Below are 27914 nucleotides of genomic sequence, written 5' to 3' on the forward strand. Positions count from 1 at the left end.
GGGGTTGGCTTTGGTGATGGCGAGAGAAATCAGCGCTGGGTTCCTCAGGTGTGCCTGGAGCGTGGCAGGCTCTTGGACCCTGAGGAAGTCTTCTTTCTCTCCCTCCTTCTCTATTAGTGGCTCCTGCTTCCTCGAGATTTAAAACTCGCCAGCCCCTGCAAGGAAGTCTTGGCTGATGTAGCTGAGGCTGCACCTGCAGTCAGTCCCCCTGCTCTCTTGCGCCGGCGCTGCTGATTTGTGAGTCGCCGAGACTCTCCTGAACTTCAGCTGTCCATCTCTCCCTCCACGTCCGGGGCCCTGGATTTTATCCAGAGCTGCAACCGCCTTTGCAGAGATGGGCTCTTCCCACTCGGTGCCGGACGAAATCCAGGAGCTTGCAGACAAGACGGGCTGTGAGTATACAGCTGCTAAACTTTCCTCTCGTCGCTCCCCAGTGACCTCCCTCCCCTGCAGGACTTGGGAAGAGAGGGTTTTGCGCTTTCTCCCTCTTTCCCTTCCATTTCCCCCCCTCCCCTCCCTGCACATCCCAAGGGCAGCTGATCCTTGGCGCAAGAATGTGGCTTGACAGCTTGAGCAACTCCGGGCTTTTTCCTCTGTGGGTGAGAGAAGGAGGGCTTATCTTTCAGCAATGTGTTTGAAATCCTGGCAGTGTCCGTGCGTGCAAGTGATGGCATCTAGCAGAAGCCGCTCAGCTGGGGGGAAGAGGAAGTTTGCAAAGGAGACCACCAGTTTCGCAAAGCGTTTTGTGTCTGCAGGCTGCGGTTCTGGGCTTTCTGAGTGCTTGTTGGTATGTGCAACCGGCTTTTCTGTTCAGAGCCTGGAGTTATGCATCTATATCTTGCATACTTTTATATGGAGATATATAGGTACACACACACACACACACACACACACACACACACACACACACACACACGGCTGTTGCTGCCACCCATGTTGCTCGCCAACCCACACACCTTGGACTACAAATCCTCCAATGGGGTCTGCATGATGACAGCCTTACCTTTGTATGTATATAGGAGTACAGTGGTACCTCGGGTTACATACGCTTCAGGTTACAGACTCCGCTAACCCAGAAATATTACCTCGGGTTAAGAACTTTGCTTCAGGATGAGAACAGAAATCGTGCTCCAGTGGCGCGGTGGCAGCAGGAGGCCCCATTAGCTAAAGTGATACTTCAGGTTAAGAACAGTTTCAGGTTAAGAACAGACCTCTGGAATGAATTAAGTACTTAACCTGAGGTACCACTGTATAGATATGGTTTTAACATAAAATGATATTCATCGGCTCTGACAAATCCTGTAGTGTTACCTGCATATCTCAGCCACATTAAGAAGGGAACATTGAGTGAGGACACTGTCAAATAACCAAATGATTGACTGCATTGCCAAGGCTTCAACTGCCCGTGACATAGCCTCTCCATAATTAACAGCAAGAAGCTGGTGTGGTATCAAAATTACTTTGGTTTGCATAGCTGATCAATGGGAGCCACACTTTTGTCAAAACGATCGTGTTCAGTTTGGCCCTTTTGTGTTGTGTTATATGCTTGGAAAGAGCCAGATCCTGAACTTCCTGCCATCTCCTTTGGGGTCTTTCCAAGGGGAGGTGATTTCTAGATGGGTAGAGGTGAACACAGCCTGGCAGCTGGGTCTCATGTATAGGGGAGGGTCTTGGTTGGTGTCTAGTGACAGGGGGTCCAGAACAGCGTTAGGGAGGGTTCGATGTCCGGCCCATAATACTGGAGACATCAAACAGGATTTGCCAAAACCCAGTAAGCTTATCATGCTCCCGCCATCTTGCAAACTTAATAGCCAAGGCATTTTCCCCCAGCCGTCTAATGCACAGTGGAACCATTGCTTCATTTCAGGAAAACCCAAGTTTTGCAGAACTGCAAACGTAATCTGAAAAAAGAAAAGCCACATTTCCAAGAAGGCAGTTGGGGGTGGAATAAAAAACAGGATAAGGAAGTAGTCCTCAACAGTCAATGTAGATCAATATTGCCTACACTGACTGGCAGTGGCTCTCTGGGGTTTCAGTCAGGCTTTCTGTCTCCCAGACCTGCCTTGAGTTGCTGGGCATGGAACCCAGGGCCTCCTACATACAAGGCACATGCTCCGCCACTGAGCTATGGCCAACAAGAACCCTGAATAGAGTCCTTCCCAATGGCCACATTATGTTGCAGACAGAGGTGTAGCATGGGGGGCAGGGAGTCATGGCCCCAGGCGCACATTTTTAAGGGGGTGCCCTCACAAAAGGCATGGAGCCTTGGCACCTGAGGCATGGCGGCAGGTGGGTGGGTGGTTTAGTGGGCAGGTGGGTGGAGGCAGCGGACGAGGAGCCTGTTGCGAGGTGGGCTCTGTTCACCCTGACAATGTGCCCTCCTGGTACATGCTCCCACCCCAGCTGCCTAGTCCACCAGGCATGCACAACACTTTCCCCACCCCGGGTGCCAGCAACCCATGCTACGCAGCCAGCTGCAGATTCCATTTGTAGACATAGGAAAACTGGTCGGAAACAGAATGGAACCTGTGGTCCTCCTAGGGTTGAGCTGCAACTCCCATCATCCCTTGGCTATTGGCCATGCCAGCTGAGGTTGATGAAGTCCAAGCACACCTAGAGGACCAAAGGTTCCCTTTTTAATAGTGGTAAGAACCTAAGAAGAGCCTGCTGGATCAGGCCAATGGCCCATAAAGTCCAGCATTCTGCTCTCGCAGTGGCCAACCAGATGCCTGAATGGGAAACTCGCAATCAGGACCTGAGCGCAAGAGCACTCTCCCTCCCTCCCCACCAGCAACTGGTATTCAGAAGCTACTAGCCATCAATAGCCTGGTCCTCCATGAATTTTGTCCAATGCTCCCTTAAAGCCACCTAACTTGGTGGTCATCCACTTCATCCCCAACTTGGTGCTGTTGGACGATTTAGGGCAGAGAAAAGAAAGTCCACAGTGTACAGTGGAACAGCGTAACTCTCTCCCCCATGATGCAATGAAGGCCACCAACTTGGATGTATTTGAAAGAAAAATGGATGAATTCATGGGGGAGAGGGCTATTGGCGGCTGCTAGCCATGATGGTTAGGGACGCGGGTGGTGCTGTGGGTTAAACCACAGAGCCTAGGACTTGCCGATCAGAAGGTCAGCGGTTCGAATCCCTGCGACGGGGGTGAGCTCCTGTTCCTCAGTCCTTGCTCCTGCCAACCTAGCAGTTCGAAAGCACATCAAAGTGCAAGTAAATAAATAGGTACCGCTCTGGTGGAAAGGTAAACGGCATTTCCGTGCGCTGCTCTGGTATGCCAGAAGTGGCTTAGTCATGCTGGCCGGAAGCTGTATGTCGGCTCCCTCGGCCAGTAAAGCGAGATGAGAGCCGCGACCCCAGTGTCGGCCACGACTGGACCTAATGGTCAGGGGTCCCTTTACCTAGCCATGATGGTTATGTTCTACCTCCACATTTGGTGGCATCGGATGCCCACAAGTTCTGGTGTTATGAGAGAGAGAATCATAGAATCTTAGAGTGGGAAGGGACCCAAGAGTCATCTAGTCCAACCCCTTTCAATGCAGGAATCTCTGCTGAAGCATCCATGATGGAATGGCCATCTGACCTTTGCTTTAAAATCTCCAAGGAAGGAGAGCCCACCACTTTCTGAGGGAGACCGTTCCGCTGTCAAACAGCTCTTACTGCCAGAAATTTCTTCCTGATGTTTGGTTGGAATTTTCCTTCTTGTAACTTGAAGCCATTGGTTCAGGTCCTAGACTCTGGAGCAGCAGAAAACAAGCTTGTTTCCTCTTCCATGTGATGGCCCTTCGGCTATTTGAAGATGGTTATCATAGAAAGTGAGCTCCATAGTTGAACTATGTGCTGTGTGATAACAGAAGTAAGAGTCACAATAGCCATAATAATAGCTGTACTACAGTGGTACCTCAGGTTACAGACGCTTCAGGTTACAGGCTCCGCTAACCCAGAAATAGTACCTTGGGTTAAGAAATTTACCTCAGGATGAGAACAGAAATCGCGGAGGCCCCATTAGCTAAAGTGGTACCTCAGGTTAAGAACCGTTTCAGGTTAAGAAGGGACCTCCAGAACAAATTAAGTTCTTAACCCGAGGTACCGTTGTATTACTTTGAAGATATAACACCAGCAAACTGTGACATTGGAAGAAAAGAAGAAGCAGAATACATTCCCAGTAATGAGACAAGTTAATCATCTTGTACACACCAGAAATGGGTTGTATATATTACTTCAGTGAACAGTTTCAATTTTTATGGCTTAGGACTGTATATGGATATGCATTATCCTGCACTTTATTAGACCAGTACATTAGAAATATACTGTTTTTTCTACAAAGCAATTGTAGAGCTGACCTCCCTCTTACTCTTAATTCATTAGTTCATTAGTTTTACCATGTTTGCTCTCCCTCAGACTTGAGTTAACCCGTCTTTTCCTGTCAGAGTTCTTATCTTTTTCCAGTGGTATCAGAATGCTATGTGGGCAGCTCTTAATATGCGGAAGTCAATTTCCTTATCTATTAAGAGCAGGTGTCTAACACAATTAAAATTAACCAGGAGGTCAGATGGGAGTGCATACATCTTATGGTTATTTCAATTTCTGCTTATTACATCGGCCCAACATTTCCTTCCTTTTTCGGACAAGCCCCGCTCCCCAAATACGTGGCCTGTCCCGTTAGGAAAATCACTTAAATGACACAAATCCCATCGGAAAGAGCCCTGATAACAGCTGACAGAGCAAACCAAACAAAAAATGATTTGAGGAGAGAAGGGCAGAGAGGTTCTGTCTTTCTTAGTTCAGGAACTAAGAAAACGCTGAACAAAAATAACCCATACAGAGGAAACCTCCTTCATCCAATCAGAGCATCCGCTGCCCTAGCGAAGGTCATGCCACTCTGCTGAGCAACACCACCCACTGGCCCCCTCTTAGCTTATTGACTTTAAAACGCTGGCAGAACAAACCCTTAAATTACACCGAGGAAGATCTTTGCTGCTGCACTGCCAACAGTTCCTTCGAATGGCCCCAAATTCCCTTTCCTTTTACTGTGCAACCTAAGATAGGGAACGCATGTTATCTGTGTGTGCACATGCAAGTGTATTTGTTGTGCCCCTGTCCTCAATGGCTGGGGTCCCAAGAGGGCAGGGAACAGGTTTAGCTGCCGAAGCATCAATGTGCTGCGCCCTTTAAAAAATATACCCTGCCTTTCCTTGAAATTCAGTATCTCTGAATGCCTATTGAAGGGAATCACAAGTGGAGGAGAGTTTCTGTTGCGCTCACATCCTGCTTGCAGGATTCTCATGGGGGGGGGCGTATCTGGTTGGCTATTGTGAGAACAGGATGCTGGTCCAGATGGGCCATTGGCCTGATCCAGCAAAGCTCTTGTTTTAAAGATTACAACAAATGAACGAATAAAGAATTATGGCACCAAGTGCCTCTGATGAAGGGGATCCAAGCCCTCGCAGGCCCTTGGAAACAATTGATTTCTTAATCTTGAAGGCGCTGCAGCAAGTGCAATTCAGAAATGTCCCCGGTGATCCTATATGTTTCCTTAGGGAATTAATTAGTAATTTTTGCTCTGCTCTGTTTTATTCTTGGCATCCGTTGTTGATTTCTGTTGTTCCTGCTGTTGGGTGTGGGGTTTTTGTTGTGGTTGTTGTTGTTTAAATGGTAAATGTGGTGTATCAATTTGTAAACCACTATGAAATGCAGCTCTTTTAACTGCATAGAGAAGTTTTTAATGTTTGATGTTTTATTGTGTTTTTAATATTCTTTTGGGAGACACCGAGAGTGGCTGGGGCAAGCCAGTCAGATGGGCAGCATATAAATATTATTATTATTATTTAAGAATGGGGAGAGATTTGGTCTGGTTCGGATGTAGACACAAACCTCCCTAATATGCATATTCTGAAACAATATGTGAACTGAAACACATCTGTGCACTGAAATTTTCACTTCTCCCAATTTCAGGATGCTGTTCTCCCAAAGAATAATGTATGAAACAGGTGTGCCTGTGTGTGTCTATGTCTGAGTTCTCCCCTCAGAGAACTCCTTTTCCCAGAAGAAAATTCCTAGACTACTCTGAGCATTGTAGTTCTGTGAGGGGAATAGGAATTCTCCTACTGACTCTCAGCACCCTTAACAGACTACAGTTCCCAGCATTCTGTGAGGGGCGCCATGGCTGTTTAAAGTGGCAAAATGCTGCTTGAAATGTACAATATTGATGGGACCACAGAGTCTCCAATCAATGCTCTTAACTTTGGAAGAAGCCCGCTTATTCTGAAATATATGGGATTCCCCCCCCCCCATTCTGCATATAAATTCACATAATATGTTCTGGTGAGGGAGAGGGCCTCTCAGGAAGCGGGGGGGGGGGGGAGCGGGGACAGCACTGAGGAAATTCTTCACAGACCAGCCTGAAAAAAGCCAAATCTCGGGTGCCTGGCCCAGTTAACAGGCAGCGAATAAATGCGTGGAGGGGGGGGGGTTGTTGCTCTGAGCCAAAGGTATCGCTGACCCTTTTCTTGCGAAAGAATAGTTTGCTCAGCTGTTTTTAAAAAATGTTTATTTCAGTCTTCTCTTCTGGGAATAAAGCATATTTGCTGAGGCATGCTGGTGGGGTGCATAGAGAAAGAAGACGCTCTAAATGGAACATTCTCTCTTAGGTGATGGTTAGTTGACTCAGGTGGCTTCTTCCTATAGCTGACTTTTGGTACCCAAGGCTGTTTTCAAGCCAATTCTACCTTAAAGGTAAAGGGACCCCTGACCATTAGGTCCAATCGTGACCGACTCTGGGGTTGCGGCGCTCATCTCACTTTATTGGCTGAGCAGCGCACGGAAACGCCGTTTACCTTCCCGCCAGAGCGGTACCTATTTATCTACTTGCACTTTGATGTGCTTTCGAACTGCTAGGTTGGCAGGAGCAAGGACCGAGCAACGGGAGCTCACCCTGTCACGGGGATTTGAACCACCGACCTTCTGATCGGCAAGTCCTAGGCTCTGTGGTTTAACCCACAGCACCACCTGCGTACCACAAATTCTACCTTAGGGCCACACAATCTGTGTGCCCAAACACTGGAGCTGTAAACATTTATTCACAGGTGATATTCAACAGGTGTGCAGTCTGTGTATACAACAGTTGGAGCTGTAATTGTACACTCTTTTTCGCACAACGTACATGTGTGTGTGGAGACAGCTGGCACCTGTGTTCAGTGTAACATGTGAGCACGCCTTCTATGTGACTTGAGTCGCGTTGATGCTGCTAACCTGCATTTCGGCCCCTTCGTTATACAAGTAGCAGCCTCAGGACTGCGAGGGATGCAGTGGCAAGAGGTTCGCGTTCTGTCTCTGCCTGAGTCCCTGCCCAAAAAAAGAAAATGCAACTCCCAAGTTGCTGTTTGCATTTCAGGGAGCAGGGAGAATAAATAAGATGCGATAAGCTCACAGTCTTCAAATATTTGAATGGGTGTTGCGTGGAGAGATTTTTCTTTTGGGTGCTCTGCTGAGTTATGGTTCAACAGATTTGAGTTAAAAAGAAGGGAAGAGAATTTCCTGATGGTGCACCTGTTTCAACAGTGAAGCACTCTGGCTTTGAACTCCTTTGTTAAAATCTACCTCTCCATGCGCTGCCCTGTAAGTTTATTGTGGCGAAATGTTTTGTGAATTAGGAACATAGGAAGTCGGAGCATTTCTCCATCTAGCTCAGTATTGCCTCCACTAATCTATATTATTATTATTATTATTATTATTATTATTATTATTATTATTATTATTATTATTACTACTACTACTACTACTACTACTATTAACATTTTATCATCACTATTTTATTATTGTACATACATGTAAATTTTTCATCTATTGTGGGAGCCTTTTTTTCAGCTGCACCATGTGGTCCATGTTATTGCTGCCTCTGACAATGGAAGCAGAGCAGAGCCATCACAACTAGTAGACACTGATAGTCTTAGTTGTTGTCTATGAATTTGTCCAACCCTCTTTTAAAGCCATCCAAGTTGGTGGCCATTACTGCTTCTTGTGGGAAGGAGTCCTGCAGTTTAACTGTGTGAAGAAGTCCTTTCTTTTATCTGCCTGGAATCTTCATTGGAAGTCTGCAAGGTCTAGTGTTAGAAGAGAGGGAGGAAAAACTCGTCTCTGTCCACTCACTCCACGCCAGGCCTAATTTTATACACTTCTGTCGTATTGCCTCTTACTTGCCTGTTATGTACTGAGTTGAATAGGATCCAAAATGCAGCAGTCTGATTGGTCCTAGAACAATAGGATTTAGAATGCAGCAGTCTGATTGGTCTAGAACAATAGAATCCAGAATGCAACAGTCTGATTGGTCCGCAGGAGCCACCCAATCCAACTCCAGGTGGAAGTGAATCCGCAACCTGATTGGCCTACAGGAGAATCCCAGAATTAGCCAATCACGTGGGGCCCATTGTGTAAATAATGTATATAAAGCAGTCACCAACAAAGAAGATGCCAAGAAGAGGGCGATATTCTTCAGCGTCTGTGGAGAGTAGACATTCGAAATCGCCCGGGCCAGAAGACATCGCTACTGTTCCTTACTGAACAATTATGGAACGGCTGAAGGGGCACTTCTCACTGCAGCCCTCGGTGGTGGCTCCTCAAAATGCCTTCTACGCAAAGCGGCAAGCCCCTGGGGAAACCATTACACTGCCTTTTCTCCTAACTAAAAGACCTGGGCGCGGCAACCTTTCCTCTGAAATCCATAGTGGGTAGAACATGGTACACACTTCAGTCGGCAGCCTACTTCTCTGGGAGTCAGGAGATCCTTCTGTGCGCCTGTGTGGTGCTGAACGAAGAGACATTTATCTTCTGTATAACTTAATTACTGGCTGAGAGTCAGATGAAGCTTCTAGAGTGAGCTGGTGGTTGGAGAACGCGCCCCATGTTCTCATTTCAGAGAGGAAGAAGGAGTTGCAATGTAATCAGCAGGAAGGGGAAGGCCTTCGTTATATGGAATAGGTGTAGGCGGCCAATCGGGGGCCACATGCCAGTGGTGGGTGGGGCCAGAGGCAAATGTGGGTGGAGCATTGAAGGTGCAATTCACCTTTGTACAGTAGGCTAGTTCAGGCATCCCCAACCTTCGGCCCTCCAGATGTTTTGGACTACAGTTCCCATCATCCCTGACCACTGGTCCTGTTAGCTAGGGATCATGGGAGTTGTAGGCCAAAACATCTGGAGGGCTGCAGGTTGGGGGTGCCTGGGCTAGTTTCTCCCCACAAACACATTCACCTATCCTCCATCTGGGTAAACATTATCAGAGTTCGAGGACATATCCCAGCGAGGCGAAAACACTCAAGGAGGGTGCAAAGCAAGGTCAAGGAAGGGGTGTGGCCTGAGGAGCAGGGGCATGGCCTGAGGAGAGTCCTAAGGGCCAGATCGAGAGGTCTGGAGGGCCACATTCAGGCTTGAGGTTCTGCACTGTGGCTACATCACTCAGCTGGAAAAAGAACCCTAAGGAAGTCTTTTAGGGTGTGCTCTTTTGCTTCTGGGAAGAGTTTGGAAGAAGAGGAGTCTGGATTTGATATCCCGCTTTCTCACTACCCGAAGGAGTCTCAAAGCGGCTAACATTCTCCTTTCCCTTCCTCCCCCACAACAAACACTCTGTGGTGTGAGTGGGGCTGAGAGACTTCAAAGAAGTGTGACTAGCCCAAGGTCACCCTGCAGCTGCATGTGGAGGAGCGGAGACGCGAACCCGGTTCCCCAGATTACGAGTCCACCACTCTCAACCACTACACCACACTGGCTCTGGGGACCTGTCCCTCTTGTAAGAAGAGCACTGTATGGATCTATGCCTTCAACCAGCTCTCCCTGGAATGCCCAACCCTTAGAGCAGTGGAGGGCAGTGCATGCAAAACCCCTTGGCTAGACAATGGTACCTGCAGGCTAAGGAGTTCAGCTGTTCCCAAACCGCAGATAAGGAAACGAGTGGCCCACGCCCTGGATGTGTGATAAAAAGGCTAAAGGCAAAATGGAAAGTTCTCACCATGGCCATGATTCATAATGGGCACAGCAATGGCCTCACTTGAGCTCGGCATCTTTATGGTCAAAAGGTGACAGAGATGTTATAACCTGCATCTTTTTTTAAAAAAAACAACAACAACTGTACAGGTTGAACAGGAATTGCAAAAAGTGAGTGTGCAGAGGGGCAGCTCTCCATCGCTGGAGCAAAACCAGCTACGGTGATGGCAGAAGGGAGTGGCGACCTGACAAAAGGCTGCAGTCGGATGCCGTTCCAGGAGCAGAAGGGGTTGGAAGGAACTGATCACTTAGAAACAGGGAAGCAAATCCCCAGTGGCAGTGTTTTGTAAAAATTCGTTGGCGTTCTATTGTTTAAACCTACAGCAAGGCTGTAAATCAAGCAGTTGCTCTGATGAATGGTTGTGTGTTTGGCTTCGGCCTTAATAATAGGGTACATGCACCTGTTGGTAAGTATTTACAGTGGTGCCCCGCAAGACGAATGCCTTGCAAGATGAAAAACTCGCTAGACGAAAGGGTTTTGCGGTTTTTGAGCTGCTTCGCAAGACGAATTTCCCTATGGGCTTGCTTCGCAAGACGAAAACGTCTTGCAAGTTTGTTTCCTTTTTCTTAACACCGTTAATACAGTTGTGACTTGACTTCGAGGAGCAACTCATAGCACGCGGTGTGGTAGTCTTTTTTGAGGTTTTTGAAGACTTTGGTGATTTTTGAAGCTTTTCCAAAACTTTTCCGACACCGTGCTTCGCAAGACGAAAAATTCGCTAGACGAAAAAACTCGCGGAACGAATTAATTTCGTCTTGCGAGGCACCACTGTATTAAAAGAAGAAGAAAAAATTCAAAATGTGTCCATGGCACAAGTCTCTCCAGAAGGGTGCAACCACATGATTGAGGTTTTATAAGCATGAGCTGAGAAGTGTCTTGAAATATCAAAATCCCTCTGATGCAAGAGGAATGCCTCCCCCCCCCCCAAACTGCTGTTGTACTAAGGGGCATAACCTCCTTCTGTGAGTGGAAGGTGCTATGGAGCAACCTGAGAATCTCTGCTTTTCCTAAGTTTCTAGTCCTCATGACTTGCAGAGAAAAACCTGGAGATGTGAAGGGCATGTACTGTGGTGGAATGATTGGTAGATGCAGGTTGAAGTTAGGAACTATGGCTCCAGTGCCCTGGGCTGCCCCATACTTTAGGAACTTAGGAACTCCACGCCCCATGCTTTAGTAAAACTGCCTTATGTGAGGTCAGTTGGACCCACCTCAGTGTTGCCTGCACTGATTGCCAGCAGCCGACTGGGAAAGACTCCTGTCTGAAATCCTGGAGAGCTGCTGCCAGTCCGTGTAGGCACTAGTGAGCTTGATGGATTCGGTGACCTGACTTTAATAAGGCAACTTCCTGTATCAAGGTTTGGACCCATGGTCCCACAACATCTGGAGAGCTACAGGTTCCTGCCCTCTGCTTTTCTGGGCATTCACTTTGGAGAAGAGAGCCTTAGAGATCCTCCGGGGTCTCTATAATCCATGGGTCGGCAAACTAAGGCCCAGGGGCCAAATCCGGCCCAATTGCCTTCTGGATCCAGCCCGCGGACGGTCCGGGAATCGCCGCATTGATCGGCGTGGGGAGATTGATTGTTCGGGCTGCACCATTCCCCCCCCCCCACACACCGCGGTGCCTCCTCCCTCCTGGCTTCTCCCCGCCCTGCCTAGAGGAGGAAGGGGGCTGGGCTTTGTTGAGCCAGGGTTGACTGAGCACCATTTTAAGCAGCCCCTCTCCAGAGCCAGCCTTTTTGCGCCGCTCGTCGTCCCTCCGCCACCGCCAGCGCCTGCCGCTCACAAGGCACAGGTAAGCAGCTACCGGGCTCGTCTGGTGCTATGGAGAAGGGAGGGGAGAGTTGGGGGGATTTCTCCCCCCCCCCCAAAAAAAATAGTTCGGCCCTCCCACAAGGTCTGAGGGACAGTGGACTGGCCCCCTGCGGAAAAAGTTTGCTGACCCCTGCTATAATCCATTAGTTGAGAGCTGGACGAGTCCTTCCATCGCCACAGCAGTGCAGGTGCAAGCACACAGGAGAAGAGGGCAGTCTCCAAAGCAACATGTGCTGCAATGGTGTCAGAAGTGGAGAAGGCTTTTTGTCCTGTGGGTTAAGAAGGGGCGAAGCTGCCCAGGAAGGAAAGAGCCCAAATACAAATTTTGGTCTGCAAGGGCTTCTCCTCCTGTTTCAACCTATTATTTGAGCAACCGCCCTGTCTGATTAACAGTAATTGCATTATCTAATGGTTAATTAGGTAATGGCTGGGCTGGCAGTTAACGTGAGCATGGATTTATAGGCATCATCAGAGAGGTGTTCTGAAATGTCAGCATCCTCACAAACGGTCTGATTGGAAGTGCTTTTGGCATCCCTAACAAGCCACTCCACTGAATATAAACAAGATCTTTAAATTTGGGTTTCATAAGGCGTCTATTTGGACGCAGCTGGGAGTGCCTGCAGATTTGGAAGGTCTGCTAGCCAGGCTTTCTATTAGATTAGAGGGGGCGGGGAAAATTGGAAAGATGGAGAATGGGATGTCTGTGGCTTTCCCTAGTTGCCTGACCCCAGTCAGGAAGATGGCACGAAGGAAAAATTGACGGGCCCCTTCCAGAATTCCTTTTTATTATGCAATTGTGAACATCTGTGCTCATGCTGGTATCAGAGCAGTTATACATGATCCCACTCCTACTTTCAATATTTGTGTGGCTTTAAAAGAGGATGGGATACATTCACGAAGGAGAAAACGATCAATGGCTACTAGCAATAGCGGCTCTGCTCTGCTTCCATGGTTGGAGGCCGTGACACTTGTGGATCCAATTTCTGGAAACCACAGAAGGGGAGAGTTGCTCTTTTGCTCAAATCCTGCTTCACGATTTCCCATCTGGTTGGCCACTGTGGGGAACAGGATGCCGGATTAGTCTCTCTCTCCTGCCCCCACTTTGGCTCACTTTACGTTCTTATGGCTATGTGCTTTGGAGTTTTATTTCAGTCTACAACCATGAGGGCTAGGAACTTATTTTAAAAATTCAAGTATACAGTGGTACCTCGGGTTACATACGCTTCAGGTTAAAGACTCCGCTAACCCAGAAATATTACCTCGGGTTAAGAACTTTGCTTCAGGACATTAGCTAAAGTGGTGCTTCAGGTTAAGAACAGTTTCAGGTTAAGAAGGGACCTCCAGAACAAATTAAGTACTTAACCCGAGGTACCACTGTACATCGTACCCTCCCTCTGCCTCTGGCTTCTTCTAATTCTTAGGTAGGCACCATATTCTGTACTCTGTGACCTAACAGTGCTGAGGGAGACACCCAGCTCCTCTGATTCCTTGCACAATTCAGATGCCTTTAGCTGGTAAGACTTGCTAATCTGACTTGTTGCTGGCATCATCTGTCTCAAGAGACAATGGAGTGCACTTCTGGAGGTGAAGTCAAGTCACTAAGTTAGCAGCATTAAAGTGACCTCTCCAGAGTGCAAGTCTGGATAGTGTGCATGGAGGTCTTGGGCTGCCCAGACGGAAGACTCTTGGTCTCGCTGATGTAGTCCAAAGGAGAGCAGAGCAAGATGTTTGGCACCAACTTGGCTGCAGGAGTTGCTGGAAGGAGATGTACAAGGAGCCATCCAACCGCCTTAGGGACTCCACTCCAGATTTGTGTAGGGTTCACACCTTAGCCTTTTCTTCTCCTGAAGATATCCCACAAGGCAGCAGAGGTTTAGGATCAGAGTTTTCCTTCTCTTAGATGCGCTACCTTCCCAGGTTATAATAATAAAAATTTATTATTCATACCCCGTCCATCTGGCTGGGTTTCCCCAGCCACTTTGGGTGGCTTCCAACAAAGATTCTGAATACATTAAAATGTCACACATTAAAAACTTCCCTGAACAGGGCTGCCTTCAGATGTCTTCTAAATGCCAGGTAGTTGTTGTTCTCTTTGACATCTGGTGGGAGGGCGTTCCACAGGGCAGGCGCCACTACCGAGAAGGCCCTCTGCCTGGTTCCCTGTAACTTTGCTTCTCGCAGTGAGGGAACCGCCAGAAGGCCCTCGGCGCTGGACCTCAGTGTCTGGGCAGAACGATGGGGGTGGAGACGCTCCTTCAGGTTGACAAGCCCCATCTGCCCCTCATTTCCCTCTGCAGCAGGTATCGAAATTGCCTTCTTGACCTGCTCAACCTGCTAGAGCCTGTCTTTGCATGCAGAGGAAGTCCCTAGCTCGCTGAAGGTTTGAGACCCATTGGCTACCCTCTCCTGATTTAGCCGCCCAGACAAAGCTAATTCCCAGGGTGTGGCTGTAGTCTCACACTGGTAGCTTCTAGGAGCCACAGGTGAGTGCAGGGTGGGGGACCAAAGGTGGAAAACCTATCCCAGAAGGCATATGGTGTGTCTCCCACCAGAGGTGCTACAAAACTTGACTGAGTGCTCCTGAAATGTGAGGATGGCCACTGAGGAAACGGTTTGGCTAGTTTGCACATTGGTAGGCGGGTCCCTTTGGAGGCCTGTTTCCTCGACAGCCACTGCAAACAGCTTTGATATGAGCTTTGTCACGTCATCCTCCGGATGAAGAGCAGATGGTTTGGAAAATGAGCAGGATGGAGCTTGTGCAAAAAGAGGTGGTTGCCATGTTCTCTCTGGTGGTGGCAGAAAGCAGTTCCTCTGCCCCCTCCCCCCCCCACCCAGCAATCCCTGGCTCCATCGCTTGTTAGCACTGCTATTTATTAACGGATTCCATTTATATGGGCTACCCTTCCTCTCAAGAAGCTGAAGGCATTTCTCTCTCTCTCTCTCTCTCTCTCTCTCTCTCTCGCATCAGGGGCGGGTGGCGCTGTGGTCTAAACCACTGAGCCTCTTGGGCTTCCCAGTTGGAGGTTTGGTGGTTTGAATCCCCTCAACGGGGTGAGCTCCTGTTTCTCTGTCCCTGCTCCTGCCAACCTAGCAGTTCGAAAGCATACCAGTGCAAATAGATAAATAGGTACTGCTGCAGTGGGAAGGTAAATGGAGTTTCCGTGTGCTCTGGTTTCCATCATGGTTTAGTCATGCTGGTCACAAGACCCGGAAAGCTGACTGTGGACTAATGCCGGCTCCCTTGGCCTGAAAGTGAGATGAGCGCCACAACCCCATAGTCGCCTTTGACTGGACTTAACCATCCAGGGGTCTTTTACCTTTTTGTTTTACCTGGGCTAGAAGGTCCCTGGGCTCTCTTCCAACTCTGCAATTCCATAAGATTGGGCTAAGAGTCAGTGAAAGGCTACTGTTCTGAAAACCAGCAGAAGGCAGTATTTTCTCCAAATCTCTCCATTTTGCAAACAGAAGCCTTGAGGGGTTTTTTTGTCCACTGCCGGGGAGTTCCTTTCCAAATGCACACACCAATCCCTTACTGGGGGTAAAACTCAACCTCTTAGGACATCACCATTCCAAGTTCTGGTTTGTGGCGTTAAGTGCCTGAAGTTTATATGATGCTTTAAAAAACAACAAAGAGGAAAAAAATGTAAATGCAAAGTAAACTAAACTTCCAGATGTTTAAAGATTTATGGGTCCCTTAGTTTCCATGGCAATAATGATGTCAGGCAGTGAGAATGTCAAAAGTCAGTAGCAGGCGGGGGGGGGGGGCAAGTAGAAAGCTAAATAAAAGGGAGGAGGGGCCCCCTTTTTTGTAAGAATAAGAAAAGCTACCCCCAGATTAGCTTTGTGTTTAAAATAGCAAAGCTGCATAAAGGTCATGGGTTGGAATTTGCAACATCTGTGATGGAATGAGAGTACATATACGTGGGAACCCAATGATCAAATGATACCACGAGTGATTTGGAGCAGGGATTTTTATTTTCTGGAGCATTCAGAGTTTCATTCCCCACCCCCTCTCTTTTAAGTTCACTGTTTATTTTTAAGATTTGTTGCATAATGCGTAAGATTGGATTCGAACAATTTGATGATGGCGACAGCGACAAAGGCAGCAGAACCGTAATGTGATGGTTTGCATCAGAGAAGTGAAAGGAGCCATACCTGAGGGTCACAGCTAGGCATAAAGACCAGTTTGGGAAGCTATAGGAAACATTTGATCAAGGATCATAGAATCATAGAATTGTAGGGAACATAAGGATCATCTAGCCCAACCCCACGCAACGCAGGAATCTTTTCCCCAACTTGGGCTCAAGCCCATGACACTGCGATTACGAGTCTTATGTTCTACCAACTGAGGAGGTCTGGGTAATAGGTTCACCCAGAAGTAGTAGTGGTAGTAGTAGTAGTTGTTGTTTTTTGTAGTTTGGGGTGCTACTGGAAGGAATTGTTTCATTAATTTTGTTTCAGGGTTAATGGAGTCTGTAACCTGAAGCATCTGTAACCTGAAGCATCTGTAACCCGAGGTACCACTGTATTTTTATTCTTTTCTCAAAAAAATCATTGTGCATTATGTGCTTTGATGTTTTTCACCATTTGTTTGTTTAAGCTGGGATTTGTTTAAGGGGATTTGTTTAAGCAAAGAGCAGGTGATAAGTGCCCAAAACAAAATGTTGGTTTTGCCTGGGTTGTACAGGGAGTGGCGGTGAGATTGAGGCTTCTTGACATCGTCAGTAGAGCAGAGCAGCATTATTTCATGAGTCAGCGTTAATAATCCTAACAAGCACCATTTGTCAGCTGGCCTTCAAGAGTGAGTTTCCCTTCAGGTTTTGTTTTGTTTGCAGATCGTGGAAAGGAAGTTGCTGAGTCACAAGCAGATTCGAGCTTCTGCTTTCTTTCCAGAGACCTGGGACCTTCTCTGCTCCTGCAGGAAGGCATTAGTCCAGGGCAGGGGTCTTTTTCCCCCAGCCCGAGGGTCAAATTCTGTTTTGTAGAACTGTTCAAGGACCTTGCACCTGTGGTGGGCAGGGCCACAGGCAAAAGTGGATGGAACCACAAATGTAAATGTTATTTTAGTACAGTAGCCTAGTTTCTTCACTCTTCTCTACCCTCCACGCAGCCAAGGACACATTCCAGCCAGGCAAAAACACTTGACAAGAGAGCAAAGGACTCTTGAGGGGTGTGGCCTGGGAAGAGTCTTGAGGGCCAGATAGAGAAGCTTGCAGGGCCACATTTAGCTCCTGGGACTGAGGTTCCACACCCCTGTACTAAGTTATGCTTTGGCTGTGACTCCTGCTTTGGCAGGGGTGTTGGACTAGATCAGTGCCTCCCAAACTGTTTTGGACTACAATTCCCACCATCCTTGACCAGTGGTCCTGCTAGCTAGGGATGATGGGAGTTGTAGTCCAGCAACAGCCGGAGAGACCCAAGTTTGAGGAACACTGGAGCAGATGATCCTTTGGGTCCCTTCCAACTCTACAATTCTATGGTCCTATGTCAGGGGGAGCAATGGAGGGTTAGGCACTAACCAGAGTCTCTATAGGTATGTGGCTTTTCTGGGCGCTGATTATCACCAGGCACTCCCATCTACATTGGCAGAAGTCGAACTCGTATCAGTTACAGGCTGGAACTTGGCAAATACCTGCCAGTGTTCAGCAAGCTGTTATCAGCTGGGGGTTATCAGCTGATCAGGTTATCAGCTGGGAGAGGGCAGGGTTTTGTTTTGTTGCGCACACAACCCAAAAAAGAAGTGTCAGTGGAATGGAGGGTGTGGGTGTGTGTGTGTGCACAAGAATGCAACAGCAACTCCAGCACTGAGAGCAAAAGTTGGGTCCATCTAGCTGAATGACATGAGGGTGCTGTGGTTTGAAATTGTTACCGGAAAAATCTGAGGGCTCCCTTGGACAAAATAAAGACACCAACCAGGATAACTTGGAGCAAAACAGCAGCCTGTAGGCTTGGCCTTTATTGAACTGTTGCAACAGGGTGTTCCCCTCACTTGCAGGAGAGAGGAAAGACCCAGAAAGATGGTGTGCCAGACCTTATAAAAACTTTTGAAATTCCCATCCTCTAGGTCAAGCCCACCCCCAGAAACATCATGCATACATTACAGAAAGGAGGGGTTGAGGGAGGAGTTGTGGTGGTAACCTGAGTGTCCTGTCACCTGGCTGGTTCCTCCTTTCCCCCTCCCCATGAGTCACTTCCAGGAGACAAAGGGGAGTTGGCAGTTTCCTGCCCCCAGAGGGAAGATCTGATCATTGCCCTTTGTTTCAGTCCATGCTGAATCCACTCCCATATGCAAGTTCTTTGTGATCCTGATTGTCTTCTGTCTGGGATCATCAGGGTTGACATAGCAACTGGGCAGGGCTCCTGTGGATGTGCTGGGATGGTGAAGGGATTATGGCTGACCAGAACCAAGCCACCCCCCTTTGATAGTCCTTGTCATATGGAGTAAAACAAAAATGGAACAGTGCAAATCCGATGTTTGGTTGATTTTTCTATGAATTTATAACAGAAGTGTGGCATATGTAGTGTGTGAGTGTGAGTGTGAGTGTGAGTGTGAGTGTGTGAAGTTTGTACAAACTGAATGATTGGGGTGGGGGGTTCCTGCTACAAAATGGAGGGCTTTTATGTTCAGCTCCGTTAGCTGATCAAGGGGCTCAGCTGGATGATGCAAGTGGTCCCTTTTCATTTCCAAAGATTCTATTGTCATATATTGTACTAGGAGCTGCCCCTTCTGCTCACTAACCTTTGGCTACTCCCTTCCCTCACACTAGCCAATCCTCCCTCTCTTTATACTTTTCCTACCCCCTTGACTATTTCCCCCACAGCTCACCTCAACCCAGTAGGCAGCCACACAAACCGCAGTGTGATGACACCCTTACGTTTCTATGTATATAAGAAGATACCAGTACTAGTCCTACTCAAAATATGAATGGATGTTGCTAAGTTAGGTCCACTTATTTAGATGGGTGTGCTCCGAGTAGGGCTAGCATTGGATACAAGCCTAATGCTTTTTAATTTATTCTTTAAGTAGTAGTATTTTATTAATGCTTGGGCCATAGGCCATTCACATTTAAGGTAGATGGGTACAGTACAAAAACCAGTAGTATAAAATACTGCATAATTTTTTATTTTATTTTTTAGCAAGTGAAGCTTTATTCTGTTTCTCCTGCTCTAAAACGATTTCCTTTTTTGTTCTTAATCTGGTTTATTGCCTAGATTTGGTTTTAATGTGGTTTTTTCCCCCTTCACACCTTGGATGTCCTTGCCAAGAGCGAAGATGAGGCGTTTTTGAATATATTTTAAAATAAACTATAGTAAATATATATAAATATAAGTTTCCTTCCCTCTGAGTGTAGAGGCATATGTGATCCAAATCTTCATAGTCTCTCTCTCATATCTATTTATCTAATCAGCTTTGGGGGATATGATTATTTCATGGTTTATATTGCTGCTGGTTTTCCCGTCCTGTTTAAAATAAGGTTTCGTATGAGTGCTGTTGTGGCCTGTGAAATGTTTTCCAACCCCTTTTTCCATTTTGAAGAGTTCTTGTTTTGTTATAATGAGATGTTTTAATTTTTAAGGTGCATTTATGCATGCAAGCTGCGTTTCGGAGGTCTTTGCCCTGAAATATATATAGATCCCCAACTACTTGTGTTATGTACTGAAGTTCTCACTCTGGGCCAGCAGGGGGATACTGTAGATAGTTTTCACTCAGGTCCACATATGCAAATAAAGGATTGAAAGTGACGTTCAGTGATTGGATAGTTACAGAAAATGGTTGCTGTTGTGTTCTAGTGGAGCTCTATATAAGCAGGCTGGCTGAACCCTTCAGTTCAGTTCTCTTCTGGCCTGTGAATAAACCCACTACTTAACAACTTCCATGCCCCCTTTCAGGTCAAAGACCCCCTAAACACAATCACATATACAGTCACTTTAAAGTGGCTAGTTACCCAGGTATTTAAAGGAAACCTCCTTTCCAGTGGGAATGGTAGGACGGAAGGCAGGGAGCCCGCCAGCAGGGGGAGCCAGAGCCTCTGGCAGGCAGAGCCAACTGATTCTAGCTGAGTGCCCATCTTCCTCTGCCTCCCTGCTGAGTTCTACAGTGGGTAAGATACTGAGACTGTGAGGAGGAGTAAGCTGACAGGCAGGGGCATCCCTAGACAGGTTGTGAGTAAGAAGGCAGGCTAGTGGAGGCTGCCTGAGGGCAGTCTAAGCTTGGTGGGGCAGTGCCCCCGCCCACATGCCCAAACGGCCTGCCTCTACTGCTCCATTCATGCCAACGGAGGCTTCCCTTTCAACACAAAGAGCTCCGTTGGATATTCCAGGAGAAAATGGTCCTTCCTGGTCTTGTTTTGCATGGCAGCCAAATCCTAAGGGAGATGTTTGAGCATCTCCTGACAGGTTAATTTGTATTTCTTTTGCAATGCAAAGCAGTTGTGAGACTTCCAGTTTGATCAGAGGAAGAGCCTTAACCCTTACTTCTGCTCTTCTCTGCCTCGAGATTGCACACATGGCTTTTCGGGGAAACACAGTAGTGGTGACCTGTAATATGATCTCATCCCCCCCTTCTTTTTTCACCACGAAGGATTTCTTAAAACTAGAATACGGGACTTGTGGTGCAGGTGTTTCTGGGGGTGGGGAAGAAAATAAATCCAATCTGAATGTAAAGGCAAATCAACCGCATTTGTGCTTTCTGAAACAGTGGTACGAAAACTGAAACACAGCCACGCTTCAGAATACATACTGTGAATGGCAGTTTCTCCAGCCCAGGCTACATGCACTATGGGAAGATGTGCTCAAAGTGCGTAGTCTGATTAAAAAGTGTGCTATATTTTTGGAAACCGGTTTGCCAAAAAATATCAGGCAAAATTGCGTACAAAAATCAGCCGCAAACTGCTGGTGAACTTTCATGAATAATAATAAGAATAGTAATAATAATAATAATAATAATAATAATAATAATAATAATAATAAATAAATAAATAAATAAATAGCCTCATGTGGAAAACTGAACTTAAAATGGGGGTGGAAATGAGAAAGGGAGGAAAATTGAAATTGGCATATTTGCCCATCCTTAGTGAAGGGTGCTAGTGAAGGGTGGAGTTTACAAGTATGTAAGGGTTAAAAATAAATTAATGGAGTGTCTGTCTGTCTCTTCTCTCCATAGTCACTTCAGATCAAATTGAGAATCTGCATCGGCGATTCAAGCAGCTAAGTGGGGATCAACCAACTATTCGGTACAGTATTACCTATTCTTAGCCCTATATCATGATGGATTTGTTCAGTGCTTTTCTTCTAAAAAGATGTTTACGGGTATTCTCATTTTGACTCAAGAAAATCAACATTTTGTAGTTCAAATCGGGGGAAATAAATACAGTAAATGGACAAAAGATTCACAAAATGTTTAAGGGTATGCATACCCTTGCGTACCCCCAGAAAAAAGCACTGGATTTATTCTCTAAGTGTGGATACTTAATGAAGCCCAACGCTAGGAGGGTTCACATGTCACATGACGTGGGGCTGCCAGATGTTGGGAATTTCCTGGACATAGGTGGGTAAACAGTGTCTGGGTGGAAATCCCTTGAATGTCTTGGAAAAATTGTTTTTTTTACGAATTTCCTTTAAAATAGCTCCAAACCTCTCTCTCTCTCTTGCTCCCTCTCAATATTATTTTTTTTTTGGGGGGGGGGAGCTCAACTTTTGTGTCCGGATTTTCACTTTTTGAAATACAGCAACCCTACATTAAGCAATTGTACAACCTCTGTACCTGTGTACAGAAGTAGTTGAGCTGTACGCACGTAAGTTATTCCTATGGAACTTTCAACAAAGTATACAATTCTGTAGCAGAGACATCACCTTGCCAACAAAGGTCTGTATAGTTAAAGCTGGTTTTCCCAGTAGTGATGCATGGAAGTGAGAGCTGGACCATCAAGAAGGCTGATCGCCAAAGAATTGATGCTTTTGAATTATGGTGCTGGAGGAGACTCTTGAGAGTCCCATGGACTGCAAGAAGATCAAACCTATCCATTCATAAGGAAATCAGCCCTGAGTGCTCACTGGAAGGACAGATCCTGAAGCTGAGGCTCCAATACTTTGGCCACCTCATGAGAAGAGAAGACTCCTTGGAAAAGACCCTGATGTTGGGAAAGATGGAGGGCGCAAGGAGAAGGGGACGACAGAGGACGAGATGGTTGGACAGTGTTCTCGAAGCTACCAGCATGAGTTTGACCAAACTGCGGGAGGCAGTGGAAGATAGGAGTGCCTGGCGTGCTCTGGTCCATGGGGTCACGAAGAGTCGGACACAACTAAACAACAACAAATACAATCCTGTGTACCTGCATACACGATACTTGAGCTGTACAGACAGACAAGCATTCACTATTTCACACAAACACTTGTACATGCATGTGTACAGACAGCTTGTACCTGTGTTCAGGGTAATAATGCATGAACAAGCCTAGGCTCATCCATGCATGAGACAGAGGCATCCAAATCTTGAGGGTGATGGAGAGAACCCGAGTGTTGAAGTAGTACAAAAAGGTTTAAGGAGGGGATAAAACCTCATGAGTGAACTTGTACACTGCTTGGAGAATTGTTTTGATCAAGCAGTTTACATATTGTGTTGTTGTTGTTGTTTGGGGGGGATAATCCACACCCTTTTCTATCATTCCAGTGAGGACTGGGGTGCTCAGTAGGCATGCAATGCTGTCTAGGTGTGTTTTTGGTGGGGAGGGGGGGTGGAATGAAAAACTGAGCGAGGTGCAATGGGATGGAGTATCCCGAAAGATGGCATAGCTGGCGAACTGAAACCCTGGAGCAGTGGTTCCCTAACTAACTGCCCCCCCCCCCAATTGGACCACTTGAAAATTGCTGACGGTCTTGGTAGACCACTCCATGATTAAATTCCCCCCCTTTTGGTGCAATTGTAATGCACTGTGTTACTTATTTCATTTTATCGTATTGCGATTTGAATTCTGTGCCGTTTGGACTGCAATACAACACAATGCAATAGATAATAAAAGATGCAATAGAAATACTATTAAAAACCAATATGAATGATGAATGCAATGGATGTGGCATCTCCTTGTCTTCAGCCACAAATCCAAAGGCTCACCATGGAACAGCTGAACGAAGTTTTTTCACCGCTGGTGGTCTGCGGACCACAGTTTGGGAAAGACCTCGCTGGAGCTCTCCATGCCACAACATGTTGATGCTTTTAACAGGGAATGTGCTGCATTCTTAGGAAGATACCGTCCACTCTGGCTGGCAGCAGCTCCCTAAGATTAGGGGCAGGTATCTTTCCCAGGCCTGGAGATGCTGGGGATTAGAATAATAGAGTGATGGCGTTTTAGCGTTGGAAGGGACCACAACGGTCATCTAGTCCAACCCCCTGCAATGCAGGAATCTTTTGTCCAATGTGGGGCTCGAACCCATAGCCCTGAGTTGAAGAGTCTCATGCTCTACCGGCTGATCCATGTGATTGAACTGAACAGCCTTTTGCATCCTCTACCTCTGAGTAATGGCCCGTTCCCAATGCACCAGGAACAGGTGATTTGTGACCCTCTAAATTAGTGGCTTTCAAAGGTCACAGACTTCCCTTTGAAGATCTGGTAGAAGCTATGGACCCCCCTCCCAGAAAAATCCACACCTATACATGAAATGTTGCATACAATTTATTTTATTGCATTGTGTGGGTTGATGGACCCCCCTGATGAATCCCATCCATGGAGCACAGGTGAAGCATCCCTGTTCTGTATGATTTTTGACTCCAGCTCCCATCATGTTTGACCGCTGGCTGTGCTGGTTGGGGCTGATGAAGTGCCATTGTTTATACTGGGTTGGAAGAACAGATGGACTGGACGGAAGCAGCTTCCCCCCGTTGCACAGCCAACTTCACAGGGAAGGGTGCAATGTGGAGACTGGTCCTTGTCAAGGTCTGTCCTGGGCCGATCGTCCCATCAAATAACGGCTTGCTAATCAATTGGCTGCTTTCTGCCCTGTTCTCTCCCGTAATGAGATTTTGCTCCTCCAGGCCAAACCCCAGATGGCTCTCTTGAAAGCACAGGCCTTTCTCTGTACAAGGCTTGCGGCTTTTGTGGGGAAGCAGGCGAGGCCATCGGCCAGGAGGAAGACACCTCCTCTTTCCTGCTCCTACCACTAACCCATGCCTGGTGCCTTATCGCCAACTGGGTGGGGAATCACAGGGAGAGGAATCTACAAGACCCATAATCTCTGAACCATGGGGCTGATGGGAGTTGGGAGTCCCAGCAACCCTGGCTCCTCATCCTTGGTCCAGATCAGGGAGGGGGGAACCTCCGGCCCTCCAAAGGATGCTGGACTACAACTCCCACTGGCCCCACATTACCCCACTCTTACTTACCATCCCAGGCCGCCCATCTGCGGCCACATTGTTCTTTCTTTTATCAGATCAAAATGATCAGACAACAGCAAAGGTTGCTAGGTTTATCGAAGGTGCAATGAGATTAAGGGCCACTATCTGAACAATAATCTTGGTCATTTGATTCCCCTTTTTACCCACTGTTGTCTTTTTATTTGTATATATTGCTTGTATTATGTTGCCATGGCCGTTGGCCAATGAGAATAAAGTTTATCTCATCTTATCTTATCTCACTGACCCCAGCAAGCACAGCCATTGCCCAGTGAAGATGGGAGTTGTGGTTCAACAAATGTTGTGTCTTGATGCTTATGAAGGGGAGGGCGGTGTTCTGAAATGTTGGCTCCCAACTCCTACCCATAGTTTGATGTCAAGTGAGAGGGAGAGTTTCCTGCGCTGGTTTCTCCTCCTGCTGCTCAGCCGGCTGGCCTCCCCCTGAGCTGCACAGCAGGTTGACCTTTCTGTAGGAAAATATACAAACGGTTTCAGGCAGAGTCGCAGAGGAGGCTCGCTCTGTAAGGGGGCAGATGTCCTGCCAAGAGGCAGGAGGGAAGCCGCTTCGCCCCTTCCCTAGAAAACCAGCGGAGAGATCCTGAAGTCGCTGGGAAAAGGTCAGCCAGTGAGCTTCATGGATGAATGGGGATTCGAATGTTGGCCTCCCAAGTCCTAGTTCGGCACTCCAGTCATCACACCACATTGGATATTAGAACTATTATTTAGCTAGTTACTGAACTTATGTCCCTCTGCTTTTCCCCTTCGAGCCGAGGGTAGCAAACTGGTGTGCCATTTAAAACAAAGCAAAGCATTCTATAAAACAGTTCAAAACATTCCCAAAGCCATGAACCTAAAATCTTCAAAATGCAAAAACAAAAAAAACCAAATCAAACCAAACCTCAGCTCTGCTACTGAGCCATGACCCTGTGCTGAAGAGATCGCTCATTTGTCTTTAGAAACCTGTCTCTCTCTCTCTCTCACTATTTCTTTCTCTTTGTCCTTTTCTACATCCGCAGCAAGGAGAACTTTGATCGTGTCCCTGATCTGGAGTTCAATCCAATTAGATCCAAAATTGTCCAGGCCTTTTTTGACAAGAGGTAATGTTGTGGGTGCTTGGCCTCCCCGGGGGGGGGGGTTGTTCTCTATAGCAACAAGAACTGTGCAGCTCTCCTTAACCTTGAATCCCTCTCCGCACATAAGCCATTAAAAAAACAGTAAAGCGCATAAACAAGCACCTAAAAACCAGTCGTTGAGGCAGCTTCGACGTCCTGTTTTTCAGTGCCTGCTAAAGGCTGCTTTCGTTAGACAAAATTACAGACGTGTAATTTCATTAGGCAGACTTGTCGATAGAACCAACCATTTCAAGAACATTCAGATAATTTTATTATGCCTACTGTTTTTTAAGGTCTGGTTTTATTGCTATTCTTCTTTTATTCTAGTGAACATTTTATTGCATTTTATGTAAACGGCTTAAAGCTTTTTATTATTATTATTATTGATATTCAATGGTCTATAAATCTTGCCAAATAAACAAAATCAAGTATTTCATTTGGGGGCCCCTGTTTGATGGCATCCCAAACATTGCCCCCCTTTCCCTGGGTGCCTTCCGCCTTCCTCTTGCATCAGAAGGATGAGACTATCAGTGGCTTACTAGCCATGATGGCTGTGCTCTGCCTCCATGGTCAGAAGCAGGATGCATTTTGCACAGTGCATAGTTAAACTGTGGAACTCATTGCCACAGGAGCCAGTGATGGCCACCAAGCTGGATGGCTTCAAAAATGGGTGTGCGCAAATTCATGCAGAATAAATATGACTTATCAATGGATACCAGGCATGATGGCAAAGCTCTCTTTTGAATACCAGTTGCTAGAAACTAATCCAGAATGCGGCAGCTAGACTGGTGACTGGGAGTGGCTGCCAAGATCATATAACACCGGTCCTGAAAGACCTACATTGGCTCCCAGTATGTTTCTGAGCACAATTCAAAGTGTTGGCGCTGACCTTTAAAGCCCTAAACAACCATGGCCCAGTATACCTGAAGGAGTGTCTCCACCCCCATCGTTCAGCCCGGACACTGAGGTCCAGTGCCGAGGGCCTTCTGGCGGTTCCCTCACTGGGAGAAGTGAGGTTACAGGGAACCAGGCAGAGGGCCTTCTGGGTGGTGGCACCCGCCCTGTGGAACGCCCTCCCACCAGATGTCGAGAAAATAAACAACTATTTGACTTTTAGAAGACATCTGAAGGCATCCCTGTTTAGGGAAATTTTTAATGTTTGGTGTTTTATCAAGTTTTTAATATTTTGTTGGAAGCCACCCCGAGTGGCTGGGGAAACTCAGGCAGATGGGCAGGGTATAAATAATAAATTATGATTATTATGAAACCACGGGATGGGAGTGTTCTCTCTCTTGTGCTCAGGTCCTGTTTGCTGGTTTCCCAACGTGTGAGAAAAGGATGCTGGGCTTGATCGAGAAGGCTTTTTTTACGCCCCGTGCTGTTGCTCCCATTTATTTATTTTTGCAACATCCACATGGTTTCATCCTCAAAATGCCAATGCATGCTTTTTAAACGCTGTTGACCTAGATTTCCCCTTGCCACAGAAAATCCAGTTAGTCAGACCTACTCATCACGCCTCTGCAGTTACTGTTGGTGTAGACAATCCTTAGCACTTTGGGGACTTTGGCTCTGTGTGTGACGCATTCCATTCTACTATGGATTTGTTTGCAAATGGCAATTGTCACATTTAAATTCTGTAAGTAAACAATTTATCCTCTGCTTATTTTATCACAGTTTATATACTGCTTGATTGTAAGCAGAAGGGAAAACCTCAAAGCAGTTTACCAAAAGAAGAGAACAATGACGTTATCAGTAAAGACGTGAAGCTTTCAAATTAAAATCAGTTATCAGATAAATGCAGATTAAAACACATGTCGGCATTCTGCATATTTGGCTAAAGGTAAAGGTAAAGGGACCCCTGACCATTAGGTCCAGTCGTGACCGACTCTGGGGTTGTGGCGCTCATCTCGCTTTATTGGCCGAGGGAGCTGGCGTACAGCTTCCGGGTCCTGTGGCCAGCATGACTAAGCCGCTTCTGGCGAACCAGAGCAAAGCACGGAAACGCTGTTTACCTTCCCGCCAGGGCGGTACCTATTTATCTACTTGCACTTTGACGTGCTTTTGAACTGCTAGGTGGGCAGGAGCTGGGACCGAACAACGGGAGCTCACCCCATCGTAGGGATTCAAACCGCCGACCTTCTGATTGGCAAGTCCTAGGCTCTGTGGTTTAACCCACAGCGCCACCCGCGTCCCCATATTTGGATAGGCTTCCCTTAAAAAGAAAAGGGGTTTTTAGCTGTTGCTGGAGAGGTACCTGCCTTGTGTCAATAGGCAGGGAGTTCCAAAGTTTGAGTGCTGCCACAATAAAAGATTTGAGTTTTTACAAATGTGTTGATTTTATTCAAATGTCTGGGACACCCTCACACAGCAGCCAACCCATTTCTAAATAAGGCTGTGCCTTTGCAAACACACTTCCCTCACCCCATCCCACCTTACCCCACCCCCCAAAAGCACAGGGGCCGATGGGTGTGTAGAACAAGGGTTGCCAACACAGTGCCCTCCAGATTCTGCTGGGCCCTGACTCCCATCACCCCTGGCTATTGCCCATGCTGACTAG

General features: G+C 47.0%; 1 protein-coding gene across 1 annotated transcript in view; it reads left to right on the forward strand.

The window, feature by feature from the left end:
* The window catches only part of TESC (tescalcin), a 31179-nt gene continuing 3265 nt past the window's right edge, over window positions 1-27914 (forward strand). The window contains exons 1-3 of the mRNA XM_083478915.1: window positions 1-392; window positions 21024-21093; window positions 25262-25342. Of these exons, the coding sequence (XP_083335041.1) occupies window positions 335-392; window positions 21024-21093; window positions 25262-25342 (209 nt within the window). The 5' untranslated portion in view covers window positions 1-334. The remainder of the gene's footprint in view (window positions 393-21023; window positions 21094-25261; window positions 25343-27914) is intronic.

This window comes from Podarcis liolepis (assembly GCF_965112155.1).
Source record: "Podarcis liolepis genome assembly, chromosome: 15".
In the NCBI taxonomy this organism is placed as follows: Eukaryota; Metazoa; Chordata; class Lepidosauria; order Squamata; family Lacertidae; genus Podarcis; species Podarcis liolepis.